Below are 24,788 nucleotides of genomic sequence, written 5' to 3' on the forward strand. Positions count from 1 at the left end.
CCCCCATAATTTGGACGAAGTAAAATGAGGATTTTTAGGAGGGATTTAGGTTTTGGAATTTATTCCCTGCCAGTCCATTAAGTCCAGTGCTAAGCTTGTGCAAAGTCCACCTCTTTTCTCTATACTGAGGGCCTGGGATTGAAACAATACCTTATTGTTAAGCAGCATAAACAATTTTGGTTTGATGTATCTGAAGCTGTGTCTATAATAAATATTCCTACTTGTCATCTAATTATAACCTAGAATCGATTGGACTGATCGTTCCAATATTCATATTTTTTCAAAAAAAGAAAAAAAGTGATCAAAATAAAGCCAAGCTCCATGAATTCAAACTGAAAGTAAAGCTGTGAACGTGACATTTGTTGTTATCAGGAGGGCACATACATGCAGTTCAAAGAAAGAATCCACAAGCCATTTTCCAAGTACAGGCTAATTCATACAACTTCCTACACCAGTTCAGAGCTCCTCTACTTTAGGACAGCTGCTTATCAGAGACCATTACAAATAAGAACACCTGTTCTGAACATCAGTGGGGCAGTAGAGGGCAGTATCAGGCACAAGCCAAACAGGCAGGGTACAGGAATTCTGTGAGGAAAACAAAGAGCTAGTAAAAATCTATTGAAGAGTTACTTTAGAAGTGGGTACAGAAACTTGTTGGAGATTAACCTCAATTACTTATTTTAATGTCTCATGTCTGTTAGGATGATTATTGTGGGTTCTCCTAACTAACAAAAAACCCCCAACATTACAGCCAATTGAGTACACTTCTAAACAAGGCATGGAGCCAACTAAGAACTTTTTTTTGATATTGCTGTCACAATGAAAAGCATGGAAGATCACAATGATCTTTGGTTTTAGCTGAGCAACCAAAAAACAATTCAACCAAACACAAATGCTAGCCTGGATATGTAGCATGATCTGTTTGTGAAACAACCAAAATATTATATTCTAAATGAGACTGTATTTTTCAAACAGAACCATCTATCTCAAGCAAACTCCTGTATCACAGTTATCAACAATACTAATTGGCATGCATTTGTCTCATAAATTCAAGGTGTAATCAGCAGCACAGGGATGAGTCACCAAATAAGACATACTCTATTTCACTGTAAGTAATTAATCTAAACCACATTAAAAAATGGTGCTATCCATACCAGGTCCTCTCTCTCCTGCATTGCTATTTCTTCAGAAATTATTTGTCTGAGAGAAACTTTCTGAATCTGAGCATTCCAGTGATCCATAAATGGAAAAACATCTGATGTTGCTGGAGTTTTTGTCTGTATATCATTAGATGTGTCTGCAGCCAAGCTCGATTTCTTCTTCTGTATTTTGCTGTCTGCATTCTGAGATAACAGCACTTCTGAGTCATCTGTATCTATCTGCTGAAACACTGTAGGACATTCAGAAGCAATAAAAGTAGGGTGACAAAACACATTAGGTTATATATACATGCAATGCCAAAATAATTAAGACAAGTTTTTCAACCTATACAGTTTGAGCTTTGTTAAAACAAGATTATTAATGCTAAAACAAAAACCAACACGTTGCTTTCACCTTCACCACTTCCATTTCCCAAAGACTGATCATCTTTATCTATTTCATGAAACAAAAGAAAACCATCAGACTTCCTCACCAAATTTTCAAGTGCTAAGACATATCTTACAGCTGCAAATCACCTTGCACATACATTAAGTGGGGGCTTGTTTGCTTTTATAAATGAATCACTGACTCCTATGTTTACCTGCCTTTCTTCTAGAACTTAAGGACAGATGCTTAACAATCTCATTTTCCACTTCTACAAGTTAATGGCAACAGCATTGTATGGTCACTAGTTTGCACCCACACTGCAGTCCAAGTCTGCAGTGGGGTTCTGCCATAGAGGGACATTTCTTCTGGGAGATGAATGAAAACTGGACTGCAAGAGATGTTAACACTTTTTAAACAAGGCATCCATCTTCCTGCTAAAATCACCTCTGATGAACAAGGTGTCACTGATGTATTCCTGACCTCCCTTCCTTCCCTGCAGAAATCTTACTCTGCTAGTAATTCTCAGGCTGTTCCTTTTCTTGCCACAGAGAATTCCTACCAAACAACTGTCTGATTCAACCAGAGCTTCTCCAAGTTTTCTGAATGACACAAAATTATAGGCTTTATCTGGAACTAGTGATTCTGCTTATAATTAACTCCTCTCCCCTCCCCCACACATCACAAGAGATTGGTAAATGGATCCAAAGGCAATAAGATTTAGTCTAATAAATAAAGTCATCATTTTTCAATGGATGGAGTATTTGCAACCTTAAGTTTCAAATAATTAAATGCTTTTATAATGAACATTAAGTATTTTTACAATTAAAAGAAATACGTGACATACCTTCTGCAGACGACTTACATGATTCATCTCTCCTCTGACGCTTCTAAAGAAAAATAGTAAAATCATGAATGTTTGAAGTTATGAATTTTGCAGGAAAACTTTGCAAGCGTTAGCTTCTAATTAAAGCAGTTTCAAAATAAGGTCTCGCAATATTTCTCAAAGATTCAGTATTTTAAAAAAATATATTTAGGAAAAGTAATTCTGAAGTGAAATTTGTAAGCTGAAATTATCTTTCTAAAAACACATCAAACCAGAGAAACATGCCCCACTGCTAAGATTTTATAGCCTTAATTAGATAAATCAAGCAAAAATTTAGCCAAAAGGCATTCCAAGTTTCACAGAGCTGTAAAGGAACATAAGTTAGAGAACTCATCTCAGTTGTTGCATGTGGAGATGTTTTGTACAGAGAATAATTAATCAAAGAATTGTTTTTACAGGTCAAAAAACCAATAAGGATTTTTGGCCAGTGGAATTCTTCATCAATCTTGTAGTGAAATTGTGCACTGTGATCCTTCTTTTTTAAGAATCTTCTTTTCATGATGAGGCACTCATGACCTCCCTTAAAACATCTTTCAACAGCTCCAATGATTATGACATACTGATACACTCCACACATTTTACAAACTACTATTACATTTTATCATCGTTCTTGCAAAGATAACACCTTTAGACCAAGACATATGCAGACAAATGGTCTGACAAAATACAGGCATGCCACAATGTATCATAAACAAGAAATCTACTGACCAGAATAGATTCTTTCCATTTTTCATGAATCACTTTTGCCAAATTCAGATCAATATGAACCACACAATCCTCAACAGTTAGTGATCCTTGAGAAACAAAGAGAATATATTCATTAAAAGCATTCTATAAAAACTTATGTAAGCAATTGAAGTACAGTATCCTAGACTTATTAATTTTAACTTGGATATTCTACATAAACTGGTCATGACTAAAAAAAATTCTAAACAAAAAAGCACATTCCACAGAAATTGTTTTCAGGTGTTAAAAAACTCTGAAAGGCTAGGAAAGAAACAAGTTAACATTAACTGTATATTGTTGAAATATGGCTACCTGGACAACGGTATTTTTCCTTCTCTTTTCAATTTTTCTAGCAGACCCTTCTTTTACGAAGCCATTGTTAATTGAAAACAGTTTCATCCACAAAACTGCAATTCCCCCTGTTCCATTGCAATCCACATGGCAACTGGTTTTCTGTACAACATACCCACCACAGCCCAACAGCAGTCACATCCCTCCTTTCCAACACACAAACTCAGAGAGACAAACTCCAAGCAACCCCCCAAACTCTACAGGAAACAGCAGAAATTATCATGGTATCATAACAAAAGCTCTTTTTCCTAAAAAGGGTATTTTTCACCCTTTCAAAAATAAAAAAAACAAGAAGCATGTATGTGCCAAATAAAAATTTTGGGCATACTTCAGACACAATAAAACACTTTTCTGCTATAAAAAACAAACTTTTTTTTTTTAAGGAGGTAGGCACATAAGGCAAAGAGGCCAGTAATCAAACCCACCAATAAATCAGGTATCCAGGGTTTCACATAAAGCAATCTTCAAGATGAAAGATGGAAATGAGAAAAAAAAGGATAAAGTGTGGGGAAAAAAGAGAGAAAAACATCAAACTTATAATCCTCCTATTTTCTTTTTTCCTTTTTCTATCACTCTTTAACTTCTGAGATGCATGTTCAAGCTGCTTATGACTTCCTTAACCATAATCTGCCAGCAGAAGGATCTGTTGTCATCTTTTCAAGGACACAGCCAACTTCATCTCCCTTAACCATCCATCTTCTTGTTCCCCAACTTATGTGATGCCTAAAGTTTTTTTTTTCCCTTTCTTCTTTCCTAATCAGCCACAATTTGCATATTCCTTATCATCTAAATATCTCTTCAGAGTTTGAATATAAGCTCAAAGGCCTGTTGCTCAGAATGCAAATAAGCAAATATATTTTTACTTTGAAGTATGTGCATGTACAAAAAGACAAAGGCAGAAGGTAGCACTACTGCACTTATATTTTATGCCATGCTTAGTTCAGTTTCATTTCTGCATTAACATCAACGGGCAGTATCATGAGGAGTTACAGGAATCTACTCCCTAAAAATCAAGCATGAAGATAAAAAAGCACAGGCAAAGAAAGAAAGGTTTACTACCCTTTTTTTTCATAAAAACATGTATATAATTACATCATACCTGCATCAATGCCAACAGGTCCAAATATCTCTTTCAGCTGGAGTGCCAATTCAGGAGGCAATGTTAATTCTAGGCAATCTATACTGAAGGCTGCATGTGATGCTGGTACAGGGCTTTGTCTCTTGGCTTTAGTTGCAGCCCAGCTTGGAGTGTCAATTTCTTCTTTACCACATATCTCCCTGGAATTCTCCTGAGTTTCTTTATCCTTCTCCAGTTCTTTATTGCTGCTAGGACCAACCAGAGGTGCATGATCCATTTCCAGTAACAAACCAGTCCCTTTGGAATTTTTGGCATTGCTTTCTGAAGGGTTACTGTCACTTTCATTGTTTAATTCAGATTTCAAATTGGTAGAAATTGTGTTAGGATCACGAGGCAAAACTGCATCAAGTTGTAAAAGTGATGGCTTATTTACAGTTTCTTCAAAAGGACTCTCACTCCCTCCCTTCTGCTTTCCTGAAACAGACAGCTCAATGACTCCTGCTGCTGAGCTGCTTGTGTTAGTTCTAGGGGCTGAATCCACAGAATTTTTCACTTCCACTGAATTATCCAATGAGGTAGCAGTGAATGAGTCAGAAACATCAGCACTTGTCACAGCTGTCTTGGCAGCCCTACTTTCTGCAATGCTGAGTGGTGAGTCCTTGCCTTCTGAAGTCTCAAAAGTATCACCAGCCCCAAGTACTTGTGGGGCTTGTTTGCAGTCTTTGAGATTCTCATCACAGTTTATACTTGCCTTGAAATCAAGGTCTGTGGCCACTGGCTCAGCTTCGCTTACCTGAAAGCTCTCAGTATCAACAGCTTTACGTAACTTTTCATCAGAGTCTAACAGTAGACCTGTGGCCCAGTCTATGTCTTTATTACATCTTTCATACAGATCTTTCAGAGCTTCAAATGAAACAGACTCAAAGAGCTTACAGAGTGTATCTAGTTTTTCAGACTCATCAATATTGATAAGCTCACTTTCCTCCACAAAAGTACTTTTATCATACGTAACTCGATAGGGTATTTTTTCCTGAGAATCTGAGACATTATCTATGTCTTTGGGTTTAAAGCCATCTAACCTCCCATGCAGTATTTTTGTTGTCTCAGGAAAAAGCATTTTCTTTTCTAATCTCCACAGGAGAGCAAAGTCCTGTGATTCAGTCTGTGAATAGCTACTTTTTTGCCTACACAAGTCTGTTTTCTGTTTCTCTTCTGCCAGGTTAAGTTTAGACAAGTGGTCCTCTTCTCTGGGATGTGGCAAGCTGCTGTTTGTAAAGGTGAGGGCTAATTTGTGATGTTTCCTTGTTCTCTTACTTTGCTGGGATTTTTCCTCACTTACTGTTTCACTACCTACTATTTCCTCTTGGTGTACAGGCAAACTCCTTGTATCTGGTTGCTCTTCAGTGTTCACAGGTGACCCATGAATCACACGTACAGTTTCAAGAGCATTCGTATTAGTGTCATCTTCAGTATTTCTGTCTTCATCACACTGGTTTAAATTTGTTTTTCTCATTCTCCTTGACCTTTGCTGTCTCTGTTCTAATGAGGTTGAGACAGGCCAATATTCTAACATTTGCAATTCTGGTGTAACTTTATCTGAACTAACAGAGTAACAGCTACAGGGTAGACTTTCATCCTCATGTCCTTTCTCAACAGTACATGTCTCAGGCAGGCCCACTTGCTCTTTATCTATCTCAGAATGCTGTTGACTGGGAGTTTCACCTTCCTTATCACTCTTCAGAGGAGATTTTTCTAGTCTTCTAGATCTTTTGACTCTCTGTCCCATTGTTTGTTCCATGGGCCAGTCACCCAGAAAGTTCAGTAGTTCTGGTTTTCCTGATGTGTCAAAAGCCAAACTGCTTGGTTCCACCGTGTTACTCGTTTGTGTTGATTTTGGTTCCATACACATTCTGCCCAATTGTTCAACTGCAGTTTGAACTTTGAGACTGTTGTTATCACTGTGTTCCTCAGCTCCACCTGTGTGTAAGTTCACAGTCTCTTCAGCTGGAATCACATCAACCTCATCCATTTCTGCTTCAGTATTTTCTTCTGTATTTAATCCCTTTTCTTCTTTCTTCTCCAAGGGCAGCTCTCTTTTGATGCAATCTGATAAATTAATTTCCAAGTCATCTTGGACAGTGCTGTTCTCAGAACTGTGTTCCACTGAGATATTTTCCATTTCTTTTTCCTCTTTCTGAAATTGCTTGGGGTCACAAGTACTTTCTAATGTTAGAGAAATACTGGGAGAAGTTTTATCAACTTCAGCTAATTCAATAGGCTCCACCTCAGAAGCAAAACATTCTTCTTCCTTTACATCAGAATGTGCCTTTCTCTTTCTGAAAGACAAATTGGAATGAAATATGAACCCATTTCAAACCTTCTTAAAACATTTGTCCACATTTTTAACTCCAGTTAGAGACAGCATAGAGAGTTTAACCTAGTTAGACTTCTAGTAGAAGGAAAATAAATTTATAACTAGCTCTAACTCCAACACTCCTCAACAAAAAAGGAGCTAAGCAAAGATGAACTTTCTTTAGTAAGTACTTTCTTAACTTTCTTTTGTGCTCTTCTTACTAGAGCACAGGGCTAAGAACACTTTCTCAGGAGTCAATCTTCCCCCCATCCCATTTCCAGCATTCAGTTTTGTATCAAAGCACTTTGCTGCCAGACACTTCCTCACTCAGATCAGCAAGTCTGGTAAATATACTTTTATCTAGTGACTGTTGCTCTCTCCTCTTGGCTTAATGCTAAAGACAGTCTAGACATTAACTAGGAGAGAATGTGCCATTTCTTGTCAAACAATTTTTTACAATCAACTACATTCCATTAATTATCATTTCAAATACATCACACATGCAAAACCCAAGTGAAATAATAACTGAAATCAAATCTGATTTCCTGTGTGTCCTAGTTTTGGCCAGAACATGGAGGTTATTTTATACCACCTCACGTCATTGCTGGAGCAGAAATGGGAAGAGGAAGGGGGAGCAAATGAGCAGTGAGTGTGTGGTTTGGGAGTCTCAGTGGGGGCACTGAGCTGGGGATTGCCATTCCTGAGCAGGACACTGTGCACTACAATCCACAGCACAATCCAGACTGGCAACTACAGAACAGTCCTGGATACAGCCAATGGAAACCTTGGCAAGTTTAAATCAAGTATATTGAAGAGCAAGTAAAACCTGTTACTACTGCACAGAGAATACACCTTCTACCACCAAGATATAATCTAATATCAACATACAGACTTGGAAATTGTCATTTGCTCTTATTTGGGACAACATTCTTCTAAAAAACAATTTAGAGATTTTAAGTGTTTTTTTATCTATAGCATACATCCAACAACACATTTCTAAGATAACAGCAAGTCAGTCAACATTGGCTTCTTGAAAAGTAACACTGCCATAATGGGAGGCTTTCAAAAGCATTGGAAAGTTGACTAGATCCCTTGACTACTCATTTCTGACAGTCCTGAAATTCTTAAAAATTAAAAAAACCATGCAGGGATTTTTTGTGTTACTTAACTGTCTTTTTAAATGCATTCACCATTTGACATTATTACCCAGGTTTTGTTGCTAAGAAGCTAAAAGGCTGCATTTTTAGTCTTTTATTTGATGCTATAAAGCTAGTGAAAGAATCTAACCTCTGGCTTTCCTCCTGACAAGGATCTTCACTCCAACCAGCAGCTTCTGATTTGTCTGGAACTGAAGAATCCAATATTGATCTAACAGTAAGGCAGCGTTCATACCGTTCCAACATTCTTTTGATCTTTTCTTTAGATACACCATGAATGTTTCTCCTATGAATTGAAAATAAACAAATATAAAGCCATTTCAAATTTCTGTATTACAATGACAAAGGAGAATAATTTAATAGATTTACAGCAAGACTAACCAAAGAATTCAGGGAGCCAGATGAAAAGCTGTGAGACAGCAATTCTTTCTGTATCAGTGCACTAAGGCATTGCAAACAGGGCACATCACACAAATTGCTGCTCCACTTTTCCACCCCATCTGGTCTCCCTGTACTGCAGTTAGTTGGATGTTTTGCATAATACTAAAATCTAAAACTGTACTAATAATGCATCTTCCTCAAAGAAGTTTCAGAAAACACACTATATCAGATCCTGACAGTGATGCAGGATACCAAACTGGGTACAGAAGACTTCTGAATTCAGTCTTCTTTCCTTGGTTTTGCTAAACAAAGAACTCGTTGAGCCTTGAAGAAAACCTATTCCCCTATTATTCTGGACACCCTTTGGCCAGAAATTTTCACTAACTCTGTTAGGCACCAATTAGCACTGTGTTCTGCTGCAGTGCCACCTAGAACAAGTGAATCTTGCAAGGATAGTAAAAGAGAAATTGAAAATACAGAAGAAAAAGTTTAACTTATTTTAAAAAGGAAAATAATCTACCTTACCTCACTTTAAAAGCAGCGAACCGTAAGCTAATCATGCAAATTCAGATGACAACATATACTATAAAATCAGAAAAGAACTTCTGTTGGAAGGGACCCCTGGAAGTCCCATACTTCAGTCTCCTACTCAGAGAAAGTACAGCTAGATCAGGTTGCCCAGAGCTTTTTGGCTGATTTTGAATATCCGAAATGACTGAAAGTCTATAAACTCTATGGACAAACTCTTTCAGTACCTAACCACCTTTAAAATAAATGTTGGGCTTTTTTTTAATGTAACGGAGAGTTCCAACTTGATGATGTTTCGTTTGTCCTATCCCTGCACAACTCTTTTTAGTCTTCTCTATAATGTTTCAAAAGGTAGCTGAAAGCAACACAATTATTCTTCTTCAATTATCTCTGCTTAAGGCTGAATAAACTACTCTTGCTCAGTTCCATATCACCTGCGAATCTGCTGAGTGCACCCTGTCCCAGCATCCAAGTCATAAAAATGACATTAAAGAGCTGCAGTCCCTCCCCAGAGGGACATAGGCCTTAACTTTGCTCACACAACATTTGAACCTGGCATCTAGCCAATTTTCTCATTATATTTTCCTATGTTTTATTATTCCCTTACATAGGGTTTATGTCTTGCTGATTTCAGCCCTAAGTAATAGAAAGTCCTGCTAAAGAAGAGGTAAGCAACAGTGATAATGCACCTAAGAGGTTTGTGCCTCTTAGGCCACGAGGTGCTGACTGCCCTAAATTCAATGACAGCAGAAACACTTCAACTAAAGCAATAGACCAGGATGCAAAAACAGACCCAACCTGACATAATTTTTGCAACCTCAGTGACCCAGAGGAACAGCCACTATACCTTACATGCCAAGAACTCTAATAATGAAAACATCACAGTGTCTATTGCTAACAGTACCTTTTGCATGTAACTGAAGTGACAGAAGATCTTATAATACATACATTAAAAATTCCACAAAATATCATTAAAAAGCTACTTATTATCACAAAAATTTTGACAGATACCTTGCTACTTCACTAGCCATTGTATTAAACGACACCTTTTTCAAAATCATAGCTTGTACTGTGCAGTATGTTTTATTTTCCTTTACATTCTTACCTTTCAAGTTCTTTTGGTTTAAACTTCCACCAAGTGTCTGGTTCTCGGAACATTACTTTGTATTTGAACTGCTGAGCCTGAATAAAGATATATAATATAAAACAGAACATGCCACATCACCCATTTCTTATTTCTATGACAAAGCACACTATATGCATAGCTTGCATACCTATGGAATAAAACATTTGGAATGAACGTTTTTGTTCAGTGTTGCACTTTGGTTTATATAAACTGAGATTTTTAAAAAAAACATTTATGTATCTCTTACCATAAAATTAAATGTGTGCTATAAAATTAAATGTGTGCCATGATGTGTCTTCTGAGACAACACTGCAAAACATCATCTCTTTCCAGATACAGCATACACACTTCTACACAGCCTCTCCAAGACAGAGGAAAGAGCACAGCTTACATTCAGAGCTGACCAGATGTGAACCAGCTCCAAAACAAGCAATTCAGTTATATTAGCACAGCTATTGTGGACAGCCTTCCTGCCACATGGGAAACATGACCAAGCTGCAAGTAAATGGTTTCTATATAGTTCAGTCTCATCATGACAGAAAAGGAGCCTAAAGTCTAATCAGGAGAAACACTGCAAGTACTGTGCTGTTTCTCCCCATTCCTGTTTTCAGAAAAAATTCTTTTCACTGTACCAAACACTGCACTTCTGTGAGAACTCTTGCTGCATCTCAATTTCAGCAAACAGCAAAATGAAAGACATAACTTAGAAAAGAACTGCTAATCTGACAGTTGCTAATAAATGCAAGAATAATAAAATAAACATTTTATTAACAAAAATTATGTGTGTCAAAGTCTCACTGTTCATTAATCCATTAGCACATGCAGCACATGTAAGGTATCTGCTCAAAAGCTGTCAATTATATGTACTACACTCTCAGCTGTGTTTCTGTAACAGGCAAGGAGAAATCCCAGACCACATTATAATACTTTTTTGCACTGTATTATTTCAGTTAATCAGAACCAATTTGATAAAATAATGTTGTTCTAACTACCAACCAATATGGTTAATGATCAAGAGCAAAATACACTCTAGACTCTAAAAGTGTTGGTATCCATTTAAAAACTATTAAGTGAAAAGGTGGGATCACTTCAACAAAAAGTATTAAGTAAATCTGCATAACTACAAGCAAGCTAGCAATATTTGGTAACTCTAGCCTCCAACTGGTATCTGGCTCTATGTTATATTTAGGATGGAACTGAGTTTTCAAGTTTTACAAAGCATCACACATCACTCACTCATTCATTACTGTTGATTGCATTTCTAAAGCAGCTTCTAATTTTACTGATCATATAAAAGAGGAACAAAATCCAGTTTCTTCAACATTTGCTTTTGGCCCCAAGAACAAAGCATTTGGCTTTGGCCTCTGGTAACTAGGCCAGGTTAATGCTCATATACCACATGACACATGACACTGAGTCATGCAACACAACATGACACTGAGCAATATGAGTCTATGCAACACTGGCTTTTTTACTCCAGACTTCCTTGTGGAATAGAAGCTAGACTATGAAAGACACTCCCATTTGAAAACATACATTGTTGCTATGCTAGACAAAAATCTCTTTTCACATTGGTCAAATTGTAATACTAACCAAAGCAACATAAGGCTTCATCTCCCACGCTTGTATGTTTGTGTTGTCAATTATTATAGGAGAGATTCGTATTTCAAACGCTTCTTTGGCTGAAAAATACACATGTACAAAACAAGGTAATACAGTTAATTTCATTACAATAGGATGAACATATTAATACTCATTCTCTAAGTTTGTTCTATTTTTATGTAGATAATCCATAATGATTAACCACTGTGTAAAGAACTCTTGCCATAGCTTGATCTGTTTCAAGGCCCTTTATTTCAGAAATCCCCCCTCACATGTAAAACTACTGAGATATGGCATTAGCTTTTGAATTAACATATGTATGATAATCAAGGAATGAAAATGCAGATGTAAAATGCATCAAGATGACTAATCAATCAGTAAATTAAACTAAAAAAACTACATGATCACCTTAAAGTGGACTTCTTTGTTGCATACAAAATTCTTGGCTTTATAACAGTCTTAAGATTAGTCCACTCTGTAAACTGTATAAAATATGAAAAACCAAAAGAATTATTGTAATTTAAATACACATTAATGAAATGTATAGAACCACTCACTTTGAGACACAGCACCATGTTTCTGTAGCCATGTTACAACATGTCTGAACAATCACAGTTCTTGCTGAATCCCACATTTATTATTTAATTTCTCCACTAGTAGAAATTTGATGGCAGAAAAGGAATCATGGTTCAAATTTAGCAAGTAAAAGCTTAAAAAGACTTGTTCTATGGTGAGTTTAGCACAGGTCACTGTCAAAAAACCCCCATCCAATTATGAAATGGGGAAAAATAATTTATTCTGTCTTGCTCTTTTAATTTTGTTTAAATTTGACAACAATTTTGTGTACAAGAGAAAAAAAAGATAACTAAGAGCAGGAAGACATCTGTGTATTATTTGTGCATTTGTTACGTACTGCATATGTATATTATAGATCATCTCAGAAGAAATAGTTCTGGGAAATGGTGTAGGTAACCACTCTAGAAATGGGACACCACCCAAAATATATACCATTATAAAATCTGAGGACAAAACATACCCTTGACAAAGACAGTGGCATTTCTACTTGCAAAACACACAATGAGCAGATGACTTCTGAGTTTGTGCTCATATTCTTTTTCCAAATATATTAAAAAATACTTCTACAATGGGGTAAATGCTCGTCACATAACAAGCCAGGCAGATTTTTAAACAGCACACAAGATCTGAACTGTGAGCAAGCTAATCCCTTATTTATATCTCACCTCTTTTCCTGTTCCACTCATGTGCTTCCCCTAAGCAATCAGGATCATAATGGTATTGTCCATGTTTGTAAAAGTAATCATCAGTACTAAGAATGATTCCACCTGGGTTATCCTCAAGCAAATTCCTGTGAAAGATCAAGAAATAAACAGCTTTTTCCCCTTCTCCTCCCAAGCTGCAATGTCTACTACCATACATACTTTTTTTAGACTCTTGCACAAAACTAAAATTATTTGGAATGGAAGCAGCAGTAGGTAAGAGGAGAAAAAAAATCAACCTCCAAGCAAATATGATCTATAATAATTTCCCTCCCTTGTTTTTTCCAAAGGCTGAGGATTATCTAGGGGAGAGAGCTGATACAGTTTCCCTACATGTCTCTCATTTCGAAACATCAAGGGAGATATTTTTCCATCTACATGTAGTGACATACTTTCACACTGACAAATATCCTGTCTTAATTGCATCACATGTTTCAGGTGTCAGTCAAAAGGAGTCTTAGTTCAATCTAGGCTTTTAGAAAGTAAGAAAAGGAATCAAAAATTCCCCCCAAGAAGCTTAACATATACTACTTATACAATAAAAGTTACACAGTGAAAGGAGAATTTCTGGCTGTAAAGAGCTGGCATATTTCTATCAGTGTTATTTGATGAAAACACTCGAAATAAACTGGGACTGAAAGAATACAGCAGACCTAACACTACAGCAATGATGCTCTGCTGACAAACTCCTTTGCTCAGTGATAGAAGTTAAAGCTCATCATTCCTATTTCAATTTCCACTAGGAAAGGACCTGCAAGCAACTCTTCTTTCAGCCATTATTATTACCTATCATACTGCATGTACTGTGTAGCTTGCAATTAGGGTTTACACATTACTATTTACAAGTGTCAGAAAACTGTCTCTGCCTATGCCAAATCCTGTACATGATAAAGCAATTTTTTTTAGAAGCTCACAATATAAATGTTCTACCTTGCCAAATATGATTTTCCTGATCCTGGAACACCTCTGAGAAGAACAAGTACTTGACCTATTAGTTGCATCTTTTTTCTCATCATGTGACAAACACGTGGTTGCTGTGCTTGCGGGAGGTTCAATTTTGAGTTTCTATCTTGATTTCCCCATACCTTCAGAGAAGAGCTGCCATCCCAGGCATTTGAAACCACTGGGGAGGAAACAAAAGGTCCTTTTTCCGAAGTTCTACAGTCAGAAATAGGTCTCCAGTGCCCTGGACTGGCAGCCACAGGAATTACAAAACTGTGACTTCCACTGGATGGATAAAACACAGGAGCCATGAGATTCCAGTGTTGTTGAGATTGATCTGATGGTGTAGGAAAATTTAAGTTATAACCCTGCTGAGTTTGCTGAGCATCTGCAGGTTTTTGTGTTTTGAAACTGGATGTTTCAGGAGAGATACACGCCTCTGGAAGAGAAGCACTGCTAAAGGCAGTCACTGCATCTTCATGTTGTTCCAGGCATCTTGAATTAGGATCTTCAGAAACAGCTACTCCAAGTTCCACAAGTCTTTGGGAGGACCCACAAGAAGCAGCACTCACACTCCTTTGATCCAAAACAGTATCTTGTGTCTGATCAGAATTTTCACACGGTATTTCTCCATTTGATAGTTTATATACTTCTGAAGCCACAGCATGTTGAACATGCATTTCCAACATATCAAAATCTTCCAGTGTCTCTGCAAAACTGTCTGATGCAGATAGTGAGCTTGTCTGGATGCTCAGCTGACTGACTGGTGGCTGGGAACAGCAGAAGTTTTCTAAAACCTCATTATTTGTCTCTGCTTGCTCTGGAAAAAGTAGGACATCGCAAACTGAATCAGGTTTTTCCCACTCAGGAAATTTGGTAAAACCCCCCTGTTCCATAGGGTGCTTGTGTACTATTTGGTCATTTGCAGAATTAGGCAATTCCTCATTCAAGCTGTAACTCTGAAAGGCATTTTCTAGTAGGGAATCCAGTTCTCCAGTCAGCTGCACACCAGGTGACAGGATCTTTTCTATTGCTGCTCCAGAAGAACTATGTGCTGCAGTACCTTCCCCCATTCCTTCATTTGCAGTAGATCTTTGCTGATTAACAAGAGGTAATGATGATGCTGCTAAATCAAAACTCAAGGTTTTTGAGAATGCTACTCCTTTGGCATGGGTGGACAGCTCTAGAAGATGATCCATAGCATCTTCTACTGTTGGGTAAGATAAACAGAATAAAGCATGGTCAACTAAGCAAACCCAAGCTGATGCACATGCAGTTTTTTACTTGAGGAAGCATTTATTACAACTAAAGAAACAACCAAAAGACAGTTCAGCAATTCACCTTTAAACATAGCTTCTGAAATTCCCTTGACCCATTTCTCATTAGAAGTAAAGGCAGAATTCAATACGGACATATTGAAAAATAACAACCTAATAAACTTAAAAATTACTATGGAAATATGTCTAAAAATTACAAATTTTAACTGGAAAAAATATCAGAGCTGGATGTTCAAATGGATACTTATTTCTAATCTCTCTCATATAGCTGAAATAGTGTAAAACGAACAAAAAACTCTACAAAGGATGAAAGAGCTAGCAGTATGCAAAGTACATTCATTATGGCCCACTTAAAAATGTCTTATCTGATATAATATACCCTGAAAAATCCAGTATCTGCATAAATTCTTTGTAAAGCCACTAAATTGAGTAGAGGGTGCCAGTGATCAACATGAACAAAATGAAAAGCAGGCACAAACATCATCTGAGCCCTAAAGCTAAGCTTCTGTTTTCCTAAAAGTGCAGCAAAAACTTTCAGCTCATTTAAGTATGACTCTGTCTGCATTCATTAAACAAAATCTTTGTCATCCTTCCAGCTTCTCTACTGTATGAAAACAACTTATTAGCACTCAAATATGCTAACTTTTCCATTTTTAAACTACTGTTTACAGTACAAGGCTATGAATTCTACATGTTTACTGCATTCTCCAATAAGCTTTAGATAAAACTGTATTATGGTAAATGTTGAATCTTATTAAGAGTTCGAAGCATGAATCCGTAATTCCATCGAATTCAATTTTTAAATGAACAACAATTATAACAGCACTCTCCCATTTGTTCTTAAGTTTTAAACTCTGTACAATTTAGGTAATAAAAACAGTGCTTTTAATGGTTACCTAGCTTTCATACATACAAAAAAATGTCCAAATCTGCTTTCTTTGCACATATTCTTACAATAATCTCAGTTAATCACATCTGATCATATGAATGCAAATTGATTAAAATGCTCCATATGTGGCTGTTTCCCCTGCACCTCATGCAGTACTTTTATCATAAACAAACAACCTTGCATATAGAGGAATTTTAAAACCACAAAAGATTGGGAGGGACTGGGCATAAATATGAAAATAGTCTGCCAGGAGAGTTGGGTATGTAGGTCAGCAGAATGTAGGGAAAGAAACCAGTTCCTGGCTTTAGTTCCAGCAAGGCTGCAGAGAACTAAACATGGCAAACAGAATTTATCCTGCAGAAACTAATCCCCAGTGGACACGACAAGATGACAGTACAAAATAAATGTAAAACAAAAGCTCAGTTCAAGTATTTAAGGAAAAGCAAATGCTGCCAGGACCACATATGGCACACCATCAAAAAACTGTGATCTAGAACATAAAATACCCCAAGTACAGAAACAGCATTTTGCAGAATATGGCACAGAAACTAATCGGAAAAACCAGATTCTCCTCACAATTCCACCAGTGCCTGCTCTGTGTCACCGAACAATCCACTCCAAACAGTACCTCCATTTAAGGAGCACACTGCTCCATTTATCAGGCTCACAGAAACACTGTTAAAATTGGAGAATCTCACATGGTTGTAAAATTTCAAAACCTTATTACTCACCTACTTATAAGAAGTTAAACTCACAAAAATGATTGCAACATCCACACCAACTTTTCTGGAGTTGCACCACTTAAGAGCTATCTGCACATAAAACAAAACTGTAATGTCAGCTGTATATTATTTACCTTTAAAGTCACATTCAGACAGAACCATATAAACCACACTAGGATCTAGGTCAGAAAACATCTCTGACATGCTGTTGAGGAGCTCTTCCTTATTGACATAACGCATTGCTTGTGCCACTAAGTGGCTTGGGTCCCCCTGGGATACAGCAACAGCAGCTCTGTCAGAATTGCCATTCCTCTGAGAAGGACTCCCACCAGTTTTCCTCTTCCGTGGCATTTTGTTTTCTAATACCCAGCGTGCTTTTTGTTTTGGTTTGTTCACACAGGGCTGACAGCACTAAGCTTAAAAATCACAAAAAAAGCTCTCCTAACTGGGATAGACTGAACAGAAGTTGCAGACCTGGAATTAAAAAAAAAAAACAAAACAGAAAAACTTTAATAAAATACATAATCACATTTCCATGTCTTCTACTTAAGTAGCTAAAAGATTAAAAATATACATAAGCATACAGGAAAGCATTTTCTAGATGTCTGCCTTTTTTCTTTTCAAATGGCTGACAGCTAGAGCAGCCTTATTTTCCAGTTAACTAGACACGCAATCTGCATCTGGAAGAAAGAAAAAATAGAATGTAGATTAAAAGAGAAATCCAGAAAAGTAAAGTTTGCAATGCCAGGTGGCCAGTTCACAAATATTCCTCTGCTACTGAGGATCAGTTAACATTATGGAACATCTACATTCAGTTAACATTCAGAAACTACTCCTCTTATGAAAGTACTGGAAGATGTAAACATGTTACTAAATCTTTCAAGTCTTTCTTGACTTACCCCCACCCATATACTTTAAGAAAAAACAGGAATTCTTCAGTCTTCAAACATTGGCAGAGAGGTTGTGGAGTCTGCAACCCCACCATATTCTCAAAACCTGACCAAACAGCCCTGCTTGAACCAGGCTGTTTCAGGGCTTGGGTAATATGCTTCAGGCACTCCTGCTTAATGTGATTACTGGGTTGAACCAAGTGATATCCAGAAGTGCCTCACCTGGATGGAGTTTTTTTTTAATTGTTAAAAACACTTTACAACTGTATAAACCATAAAGCAAGAAGAGGCTTCTGCCCACCCCCCACACTTCTGCCATGAAGCCTTTGAACACATCTAGTTACATGACAGGATCTGTAATAACTGCAATTATTGCATTAATCTTGTATAGAAAAGCATTTATTAATAGAAATACAAGCACAAAGTACAGCATGGTCTCCCTTTTTTATTTATATCAGTATCAAAGCTCTGTTGAGTTCTTGTGATGACCATAATAAACTAATTTATATTTTTTACAAATAATTATTCAGAAGCAAACCTTAGTAAGGCTCAGAAATCTGAAATTACAGCAAAGACTCACTATTTACCAATAACAATTACTGAGTAGGCCATAAAATACCTGTTTTTATATAAAACAGGTATTTTGCCAGTGATGACCAATTAATTCAACATGTGCAGATAAATCGATGACAGCACTTCCATTTTCACTTAGTCCTTCCTTCCTTGGATCACTGGCACACAAATGACAATGCCAAATTAGTGCCAGATTCAAACAGCACTGATCCATTATCCCCTATCAATCTCTTCCAACAACCAAGAGATTGAACATTTAGCAGAATGTTGACTGTTATGTTCTCAAGTCATAGAAAGTTATGAAAGCAAAACAGACAACTCTAGGATCCCAGGGGTTTCTATTACGTCTGTATGGACTTTAGACAGACAAACCAGATGGATGTCTGAAACAATAACAAGGTCAAGGAAATCTGAAATGCAGGACAAGGAAAACAATACACAGGAAAAGGAAGAAGCAGACTTCCAAAAATAAAGGAGAAACCATAGAAAATACTAATTGGCCAGACTGAGCTGGGACAACTGCAGCTGGTTTTTTCATCACACTTTTTTTGGTTCACCTCTCTGATTAGCCATCCTTACACCATTCTTCACTGTCATGAAGTATTCAACAATCACAAAAAAAGTTACAGCAGGTCTTGTTTTTCAAACTTCTGTATCTAATTGATTCATCCTCTAGCCAGTAGAAAAGGTTGTTCTAACTTAAACAATGTTGCCCGTATTAAAAAAATGTAATTGTTCCTCAGTCAAAGAGGTTCACTGACAAAGGAAAGATCCTGCAAGGGAGAAAGTTATTCATGCACCTTGACATTACTGTGCAGCAATAGACTTTAAGCAGAACACTTCAAGTGTTACCAGTGTTTGAATCCAGCTCTTTTATAATAATCAATCCTGTAAGGACATGCTGCTGAAAAACATACTCTGACTGCAATTCCTATTACACATAACATCTCAAGTATAGGAAAAGAAGCAAACAGGTAGTATTCAAGGGCAGGCAGAACACACAGAATAGAAGAAGAAAAATACTAAACTACTTTTTGAATCAAAAAGATTGCATTAGGAAACCATCAGCAGTAAAGAAAGTTTTTCGAGGTCATTACAAGGCCTTATTTTTTAAGCAAACAGACCAGAGAAGTATTCTAACTACTACTGAAGGTTTACTAGAAGCATTAAGCAGCATGAGAAACTTCTGCTTTAACTATGACCAAGTTCAAATGGCAAACAATTTATCAGTATTACTTCTCTTCATTTTTTAAGGACAGAGGAAGTCTGTCTCCTTGACACAACACAGGAGTCAAACAATATGAACAAAGCTGCCCAATTTGTATATATTTTTAAATTTCTCTGAATACTTTAGGGTAGTTAACTCCATACATATAAAAGAGGTTGGTTTGGCTATGGTTGGGTGGTGGTGGTGACTTTTTAGTCTGCAATTTCAAACTACATAAAATATTTATCATGCAATGTCCATGCAAACCTTGTGGCTTTTTTAAAAAAACACATGCACATATATACTTACAAGCTGGGACTGGAAAAAAATTCCTATTTGTAATACATACTAAATAGCAATGGCACAGGACTTACATCATTAGCTTCACTGAGTTGCCCCACAGTGGATCCTTTCTCATCTTTCCAAAACCACCACTGATGGCACATTTAATAAAGATCTGCTGTTAAAAACTATAATGCACTCTTCTGTCAGGAAACCATACTTTCTAATACATAAATCAGATGTCAGCAGAAGTGGCTGCTTCCTCCTGACAAAGGAATAATCAGAATACAAATTAAAATTTGTATTTTTCTCACTTTAAGCAGTTTTAACACTGAGCAATACACTTAATAGGTTTGAGAAGATTAAGCACAACTAATAACTTAAATAAGTACCCAACATTTCAAGCTGAGCTCAACTGTAAGTTTTCCTAAGGCTAAGAACAGCTACCTGATTTCAGTTTTTAGATGACTTCTTATTTTAAAAAAGCTGACTTACATCAGGTAATGAAATAACATAGCAGAAGAATTAGCTAGAAATAAATGTAAGTTTCCTCACTTGCCATTCCACTTGGTCCTTCGCCACGGTTCTTAACCATCTTGAAAAGGTTTACATATCCATGCTGGTGAAGACTAGATTCATTCCACCATGTGGCAAATTAGGCAAGTAAAATCTGGCACATCAAAATAAGATTATGTTACTTACACAGCTTATTTGTAAAGTCTTACTAATGCTAAAGAACTGCACTTCGGTTCATCAAAGCATCTGCCAACTCCTAATCCATTGTGTACATACCAAAGATGTTAGGTCTACTCAAAGTCTGACAATTCCAGTTTACATATTAGCCTAGAGCTTACTCCTCACAAGTCTTGTGCTTCCAAACAAATTTAAAAAAAAACCCAATCAGCAATAAAACCACCAAACAAAATAAAATAAAGAATAAACATCAAAACAAAAAAACCCAAACACACAAGAAAACACCAAAACCAAACTGAACATGTACACCTAAATTAGGTAAAGAATTAGAAACAACTATTCTGTCACATTCCTAACATGACAAGTTGATGGCCTAAATACTCTTCACAAGAAATGGAGATACCCATCTCACATTTTACATCTAACTTCATTCCACTGCTCCAAAGAATTAAAAACTGCTATCAAAACACACAAAGCACTTCACTTAAGCACAAACTTGATGAGAATCCAAATTTACAAAACAAAGGACATGTTGCAGACATAGAAAGTTATTCACTTCAACAAAGTGGCTTCAGAAAAACCATACCAGGAAAAGCTGAAAAGCCATTCAATTATTTTACAGAACACCCTTTCAACAAAGGTAATTTCCACATTTGTTCATTTGCACTTTGAGGTTTCCTGAGTGGAGAAAAACTATTAAGTATTTAAATACAAGCACAAGAGGAAAAGCAGCCAATGAAATCAAACTGACAGCAATTCATTTTGCTTTCTAGTATTTATAAAATAAGATGATTTTCTTTTTTGGCCAAAAGCCACCCCTCTAAAAACCAGAAGGTAAAAAGGAAAGAAAAAACCAGGAAATGCCTTCCAGCAGATTTTTCTCAGTGAGTGTAGGAGTAGCAAAGTTGGTTTGGGAGCCTTTTGCTGTCTTCCATTTCTGCCAGCAGTCAGCAAGGGAATAGGTCACTTCATTATTGAATGTGAAAATCTGTACCCAGCTAAAGACAGTGCTTCTGGAAACACTTCAAGGATCTTTTCTACTCTCTCCTTCTTCCACTCTGTGTTATTCCTACTGGTTGTTCCAAGGTCCTGTTCCACAGTTTTAACAAAGGTCCTCCTTTGTCATATCAAGTTCTGTCAGAGTGCAATACACCAACAAATAGGTCTAATTCCTAACTAACTTACACACACCTGCTTTATGCAATCTGTTCTGCTAGGATTTTTTTCCACTTTTGTGATTTTTAAGTCTGTCCCAGGTCAGACAGATTCTTTTGAAGCTGCTGCAAAAAAATAAGTATTCCTTTGAGAACAAAACAAAAGCTTCATCCAACTACACACAAAGTTCAAGAGTACAAAACCAGCACAAACTCAACTGAAGTAGATGCTTATGAAGCAAACACAACCTGCAGGAAGAACAGAGCCATGTTTCCTAGGAAGGACTCAAAAACTCTTCTGCACATGCCATGTCTTGAGAAGTCAACCTGCAGTGGAAGTCACCAAGTATTTCACAGGTGACAGAAGCTGTGGAACCCGACATTGTGCAGTTTCCTTTCAAGACACAAAGCTGCTCTTGCTGGAGCCCTTCCATAGAGCTCCCAGAAAGGGACAGTCAAATCTGCTGGATGTACATGATTAAAGCAGTGATGTAGGAGGAGGAAAGCCACCAGTGAGTGTGTTCTCCACCACCAGGCCTGCTTGAAAGGAACTTCCTTTTGCTGTGTGCTGAAGGACAAAACTTGGATTTGGGCAAAAAAATGCAAGTGGCCTTGGTATTATGAAGAGTGTAGATATGCAGCATCACAAACTAAAAAAAACCAAAAACAACCAGTTATTCTCCTTGTTTAGGAGGAGAAGGTTGTTGCTTGGGTTTTTTTGGTTATGAGTTTGTGGAGTTTTTTGTGTGGAAAATAGTAAAGAGTATCTGCAAAATGTCTTTCCACTTCTAGGGACATTTAGAGATATTTGATCCTTTTATAGCTTCCCTTCTATGTCCTTCTCCCATACAGCTCACAGCCCTCTAAAGCATGCTGAAGAAAGGGTTTCCCATGGCAAATTTGGCTTTGAGGGGAGACCTTCCAGGATGCTGAGCTCTTGGGCTACCTGGGCTGTCCCCAGTGCACGCTCTACACAGCCCAGCTGTGTTACTGTGACCCCTGCCCAATCTCTGAAGTGATGCTGCAGGCTCAAACAAAGATGAATCTTGTGGTAATGCTGGTGCTTCTGCAATTCCACACGTGACATCAGTACTACTGCTTAAGATTTTATTCCAACTCCCCACTACAAGTCAGAGAGGATTTGGAAAGAGGAAAGAGAACTCCAGAAGTCCTGGAGCTGCAACTTGCCCACATCATGCTTCCAGAGACTATTCAAAACTCAGCCTTACTCAGTTCTGACAGGCAATATGACTGAGAGCTAATTAATGCCCTACTGGCATTCTTACAGTAGCAGAGCCTCTGTGAGAAAAACTAAGGCAGCAACCTCTTAAAAGTCAAGGATTATTTTTTTAATGGAGTTGTTCTGCATGTAAATTTAGCTCTATAAACATTCCTGAAATAGTAATTTGACTGTGTCAGCCACTTAGCATAGATTACAAAGTACACAGGCAGGAGTAAAAGACAAGAGACTGCACAACACCTGAGACCTAAAATCCCCCAAAGCCCCATATGTAACATTTTTATATTCCCTCTATATCAGTGGCTTCCCCAGATGAAAAGCATTAACACTAATACAAAAGAGGAAGAGGATTAAAAAAAAAAAGTGTAAACAAGGCAACAAGAAATAGAGAGCAACTCCATAGCTAAAACAAAAGAAAAACCAAGAGACAGTAAGAAAAAGCCTGTATTTATTGAAAAATAAAATACAGGATTTTAACACGTGCTTTGATGCTGTTAAATTTTCCTCGCCAGTTTCCTTCACACAGTCTACAGGAACCCAAACTGCACACACGTGCTGCAACATGTGACACAAGCAAGCCCTGTCCCAGCCAGGGTGACTGTGCTGGGAAGAACGAGGGTTAAAACTTTCAACCTTACAAACGCATACCATGCTTAACTTTTTCTGTCTTTCTTTAATTTTCTCCATTTGTTTTTAAGCCTTCGGCTCTCAAATCTCAACTAGAGACGGGTTATCTAAAACTTTCACTATTTCTGGAAGAGTGAAAGAAGTTACTCTCAACTTTTCACTGTAAGGTTCTCCTACAGGACTAAGATGCAGACTAAACTTTGTCAATGCATTGTATAAAACAGCATATAAGTCTCTCTTAACAGTCACGCTGTCCTCAGTCTTCCAGTACATGAGTTAAGAGAAGTACTGGTAAATATGTTTGGGGTTTTTTTTCCTCGCTTTTGAAGCCAGGCTCCTCCAAAGTCCCAGTGACCTTATGGTACTTGACCAGCAAAACTGCAAATCCTGTCCAAAGCACGGAGAGATACTATACTACAAAGGTCACAAACAATCTCACGATAAAGACGTCTCAGCGGTTCTCGACCGTAAGAATGAACAAGCCCTTAAAGAGTACTCAGAATCCTTTGATTTCATTTTGAACGGGGTGAATTTATCTTGGCGACACGAAGTTCGCCAGCACCCCGCACTGCTTGCTGCGGGGCGGGCGGCCGAAGCCTTCCCACCGGCTGGCCGGCCCTGACCCTTCCTTCAGCGGCCACAGCTGCCGGCAGAGCAGCAGTCGGGATTATGCAGAAGGCCGGGCAATTCGGTGACGGGCGGAGGGGGCCAGGCCGCCGGCACCGCGGCGCTCACCACAGCGGCGGGGAGCGCCGAGGCCGCACGAAGGCCCCGGGGAGAGCAGGCCCGAGCGGCGGCCCCAGCCCGGCGGCGGAAGGGCCGCCCGCGACCACACTGCCACTACCGCGGCCGCTTCTCGGCGGCAACGACCCGCGCCCACAGCCCGGCCGCGGGCGGGCGATCAAGCTGCGCCGCCCCCGCCCCGCTGCCTCCCCTCCCACCCGCAGGCAACTCCTCTGCCGTGACGCCGGGGACGGGTCCCCCGGGCCCGCCGCCATACGGGACGCGTCGCGGGGGCCGCCCGCTTCCCGCCCCCGGGAGACCGCGGCGAACAGCTCCACGCCCTATCGGGAGCGGGGGGAGGGCGAAGCTCCTCCCCGGTCCCGCTGCCAGACCCCGCCGGTCGTTACCTCGCTCGGCTCAGCTCGCTCGCTGCCGCCGGCGGCGGGCGCGGGGCTGCGGCCGCGGGAAGCGGAGGCTCGGGCGGGGCGTGCGCCGCGGGGACACAGCGCCGCTCCCCGGCCGCCCGGGGAAGCGCAGCCCGGGAGGAGGCGCCGCGCCGCCCCCGCCCCTTCCCCTGCCC

General features: G+C 38.6%; 1 protein-coding gene across 6 annotated transcripts in view; it reads right to left on the minus strand.

Annotated features, from left to right (window-relative positions):
• Positions 1–24,715, minus strand: part of N4BP2 (NEDD4 binding protein 2) — a 35,943-nt gene extending 11,228 nt beyond the window's left edge. For 3 of the 6 annotated variants that reach the window (XM_054633164.2, XM_077177600.1, XM_077177601.1), the window contains exons 1-13: positions 24,616–24,715; positions 20,327–20,441; positions 19,864–20,036; positions 16,954–17,293; positions 13,920–15,141; positions 12,954–13,078; positions 11,704–11,792; positions 10,090–10,166; positions 8,206–8,361; positions 4,587–6,901; positions 3,119–3,204; positions 2,372–2,414; positions 1,155–1,390 (exon numbers count right to left, since the gene is read on the minus strand). In XM_054633164.2, the coding sequence (XP_054489139.2) occupies positions 1,155–1,390; positions 2,372–2,414; positions 3,119–3,204; positions 4,587–6,901; positions 8,206–8,361; positions 10,090–10,166; positions 11,704–11,792; positions 12,954–13,078; positions 13,920–15,141; positions 16,954–17,170 (4,566 nt within the window). In that variant the 5' untranslated portion in view covers positions 17,171–17,293; positions 19,864–20,036; positions 20,327–20,441; positions 24,616–24,715. Of the gene's footprint in view, positions 1–1,154; positions 1,391–2,371; positions 2,415–3,118; positions 3,205–4,586; positions 6,902–8,205; positions 8,362–10,089; positions 10,167–11,703; positions 11,793–12,953; positions 13,079–13,919; positions 15,142–16,953; positions 17,294–17,403; positions 17,500–19,863; positions 20,037–20,326; positions 20,442–24,615 lie in introns of all 6 variants that reach the window. The other 3 variants (XM_077177598.1, XM_077177596.1, XM_077177599.1) reach the window with 3 other exon arrangements.
• Positions 24,716–24,788: the final 73 nt, after the last annotated feature.

This window comes from Agelaius phoeniceus, chromosome 4, assembly GCF_051311805.1.
Source record: "Agelaius phoeniceus isolate bAgePho1 chromosome 4, bAgePho1.hap1, whole genome shotgun sequence".
Taxonomy (NCBI): domain Eukaryota; kingdom Metazoa; phylum Chordata; class Aves; order Passeriformes; family Icteridae; genus Agelaius; species Agelaius phoeniceus.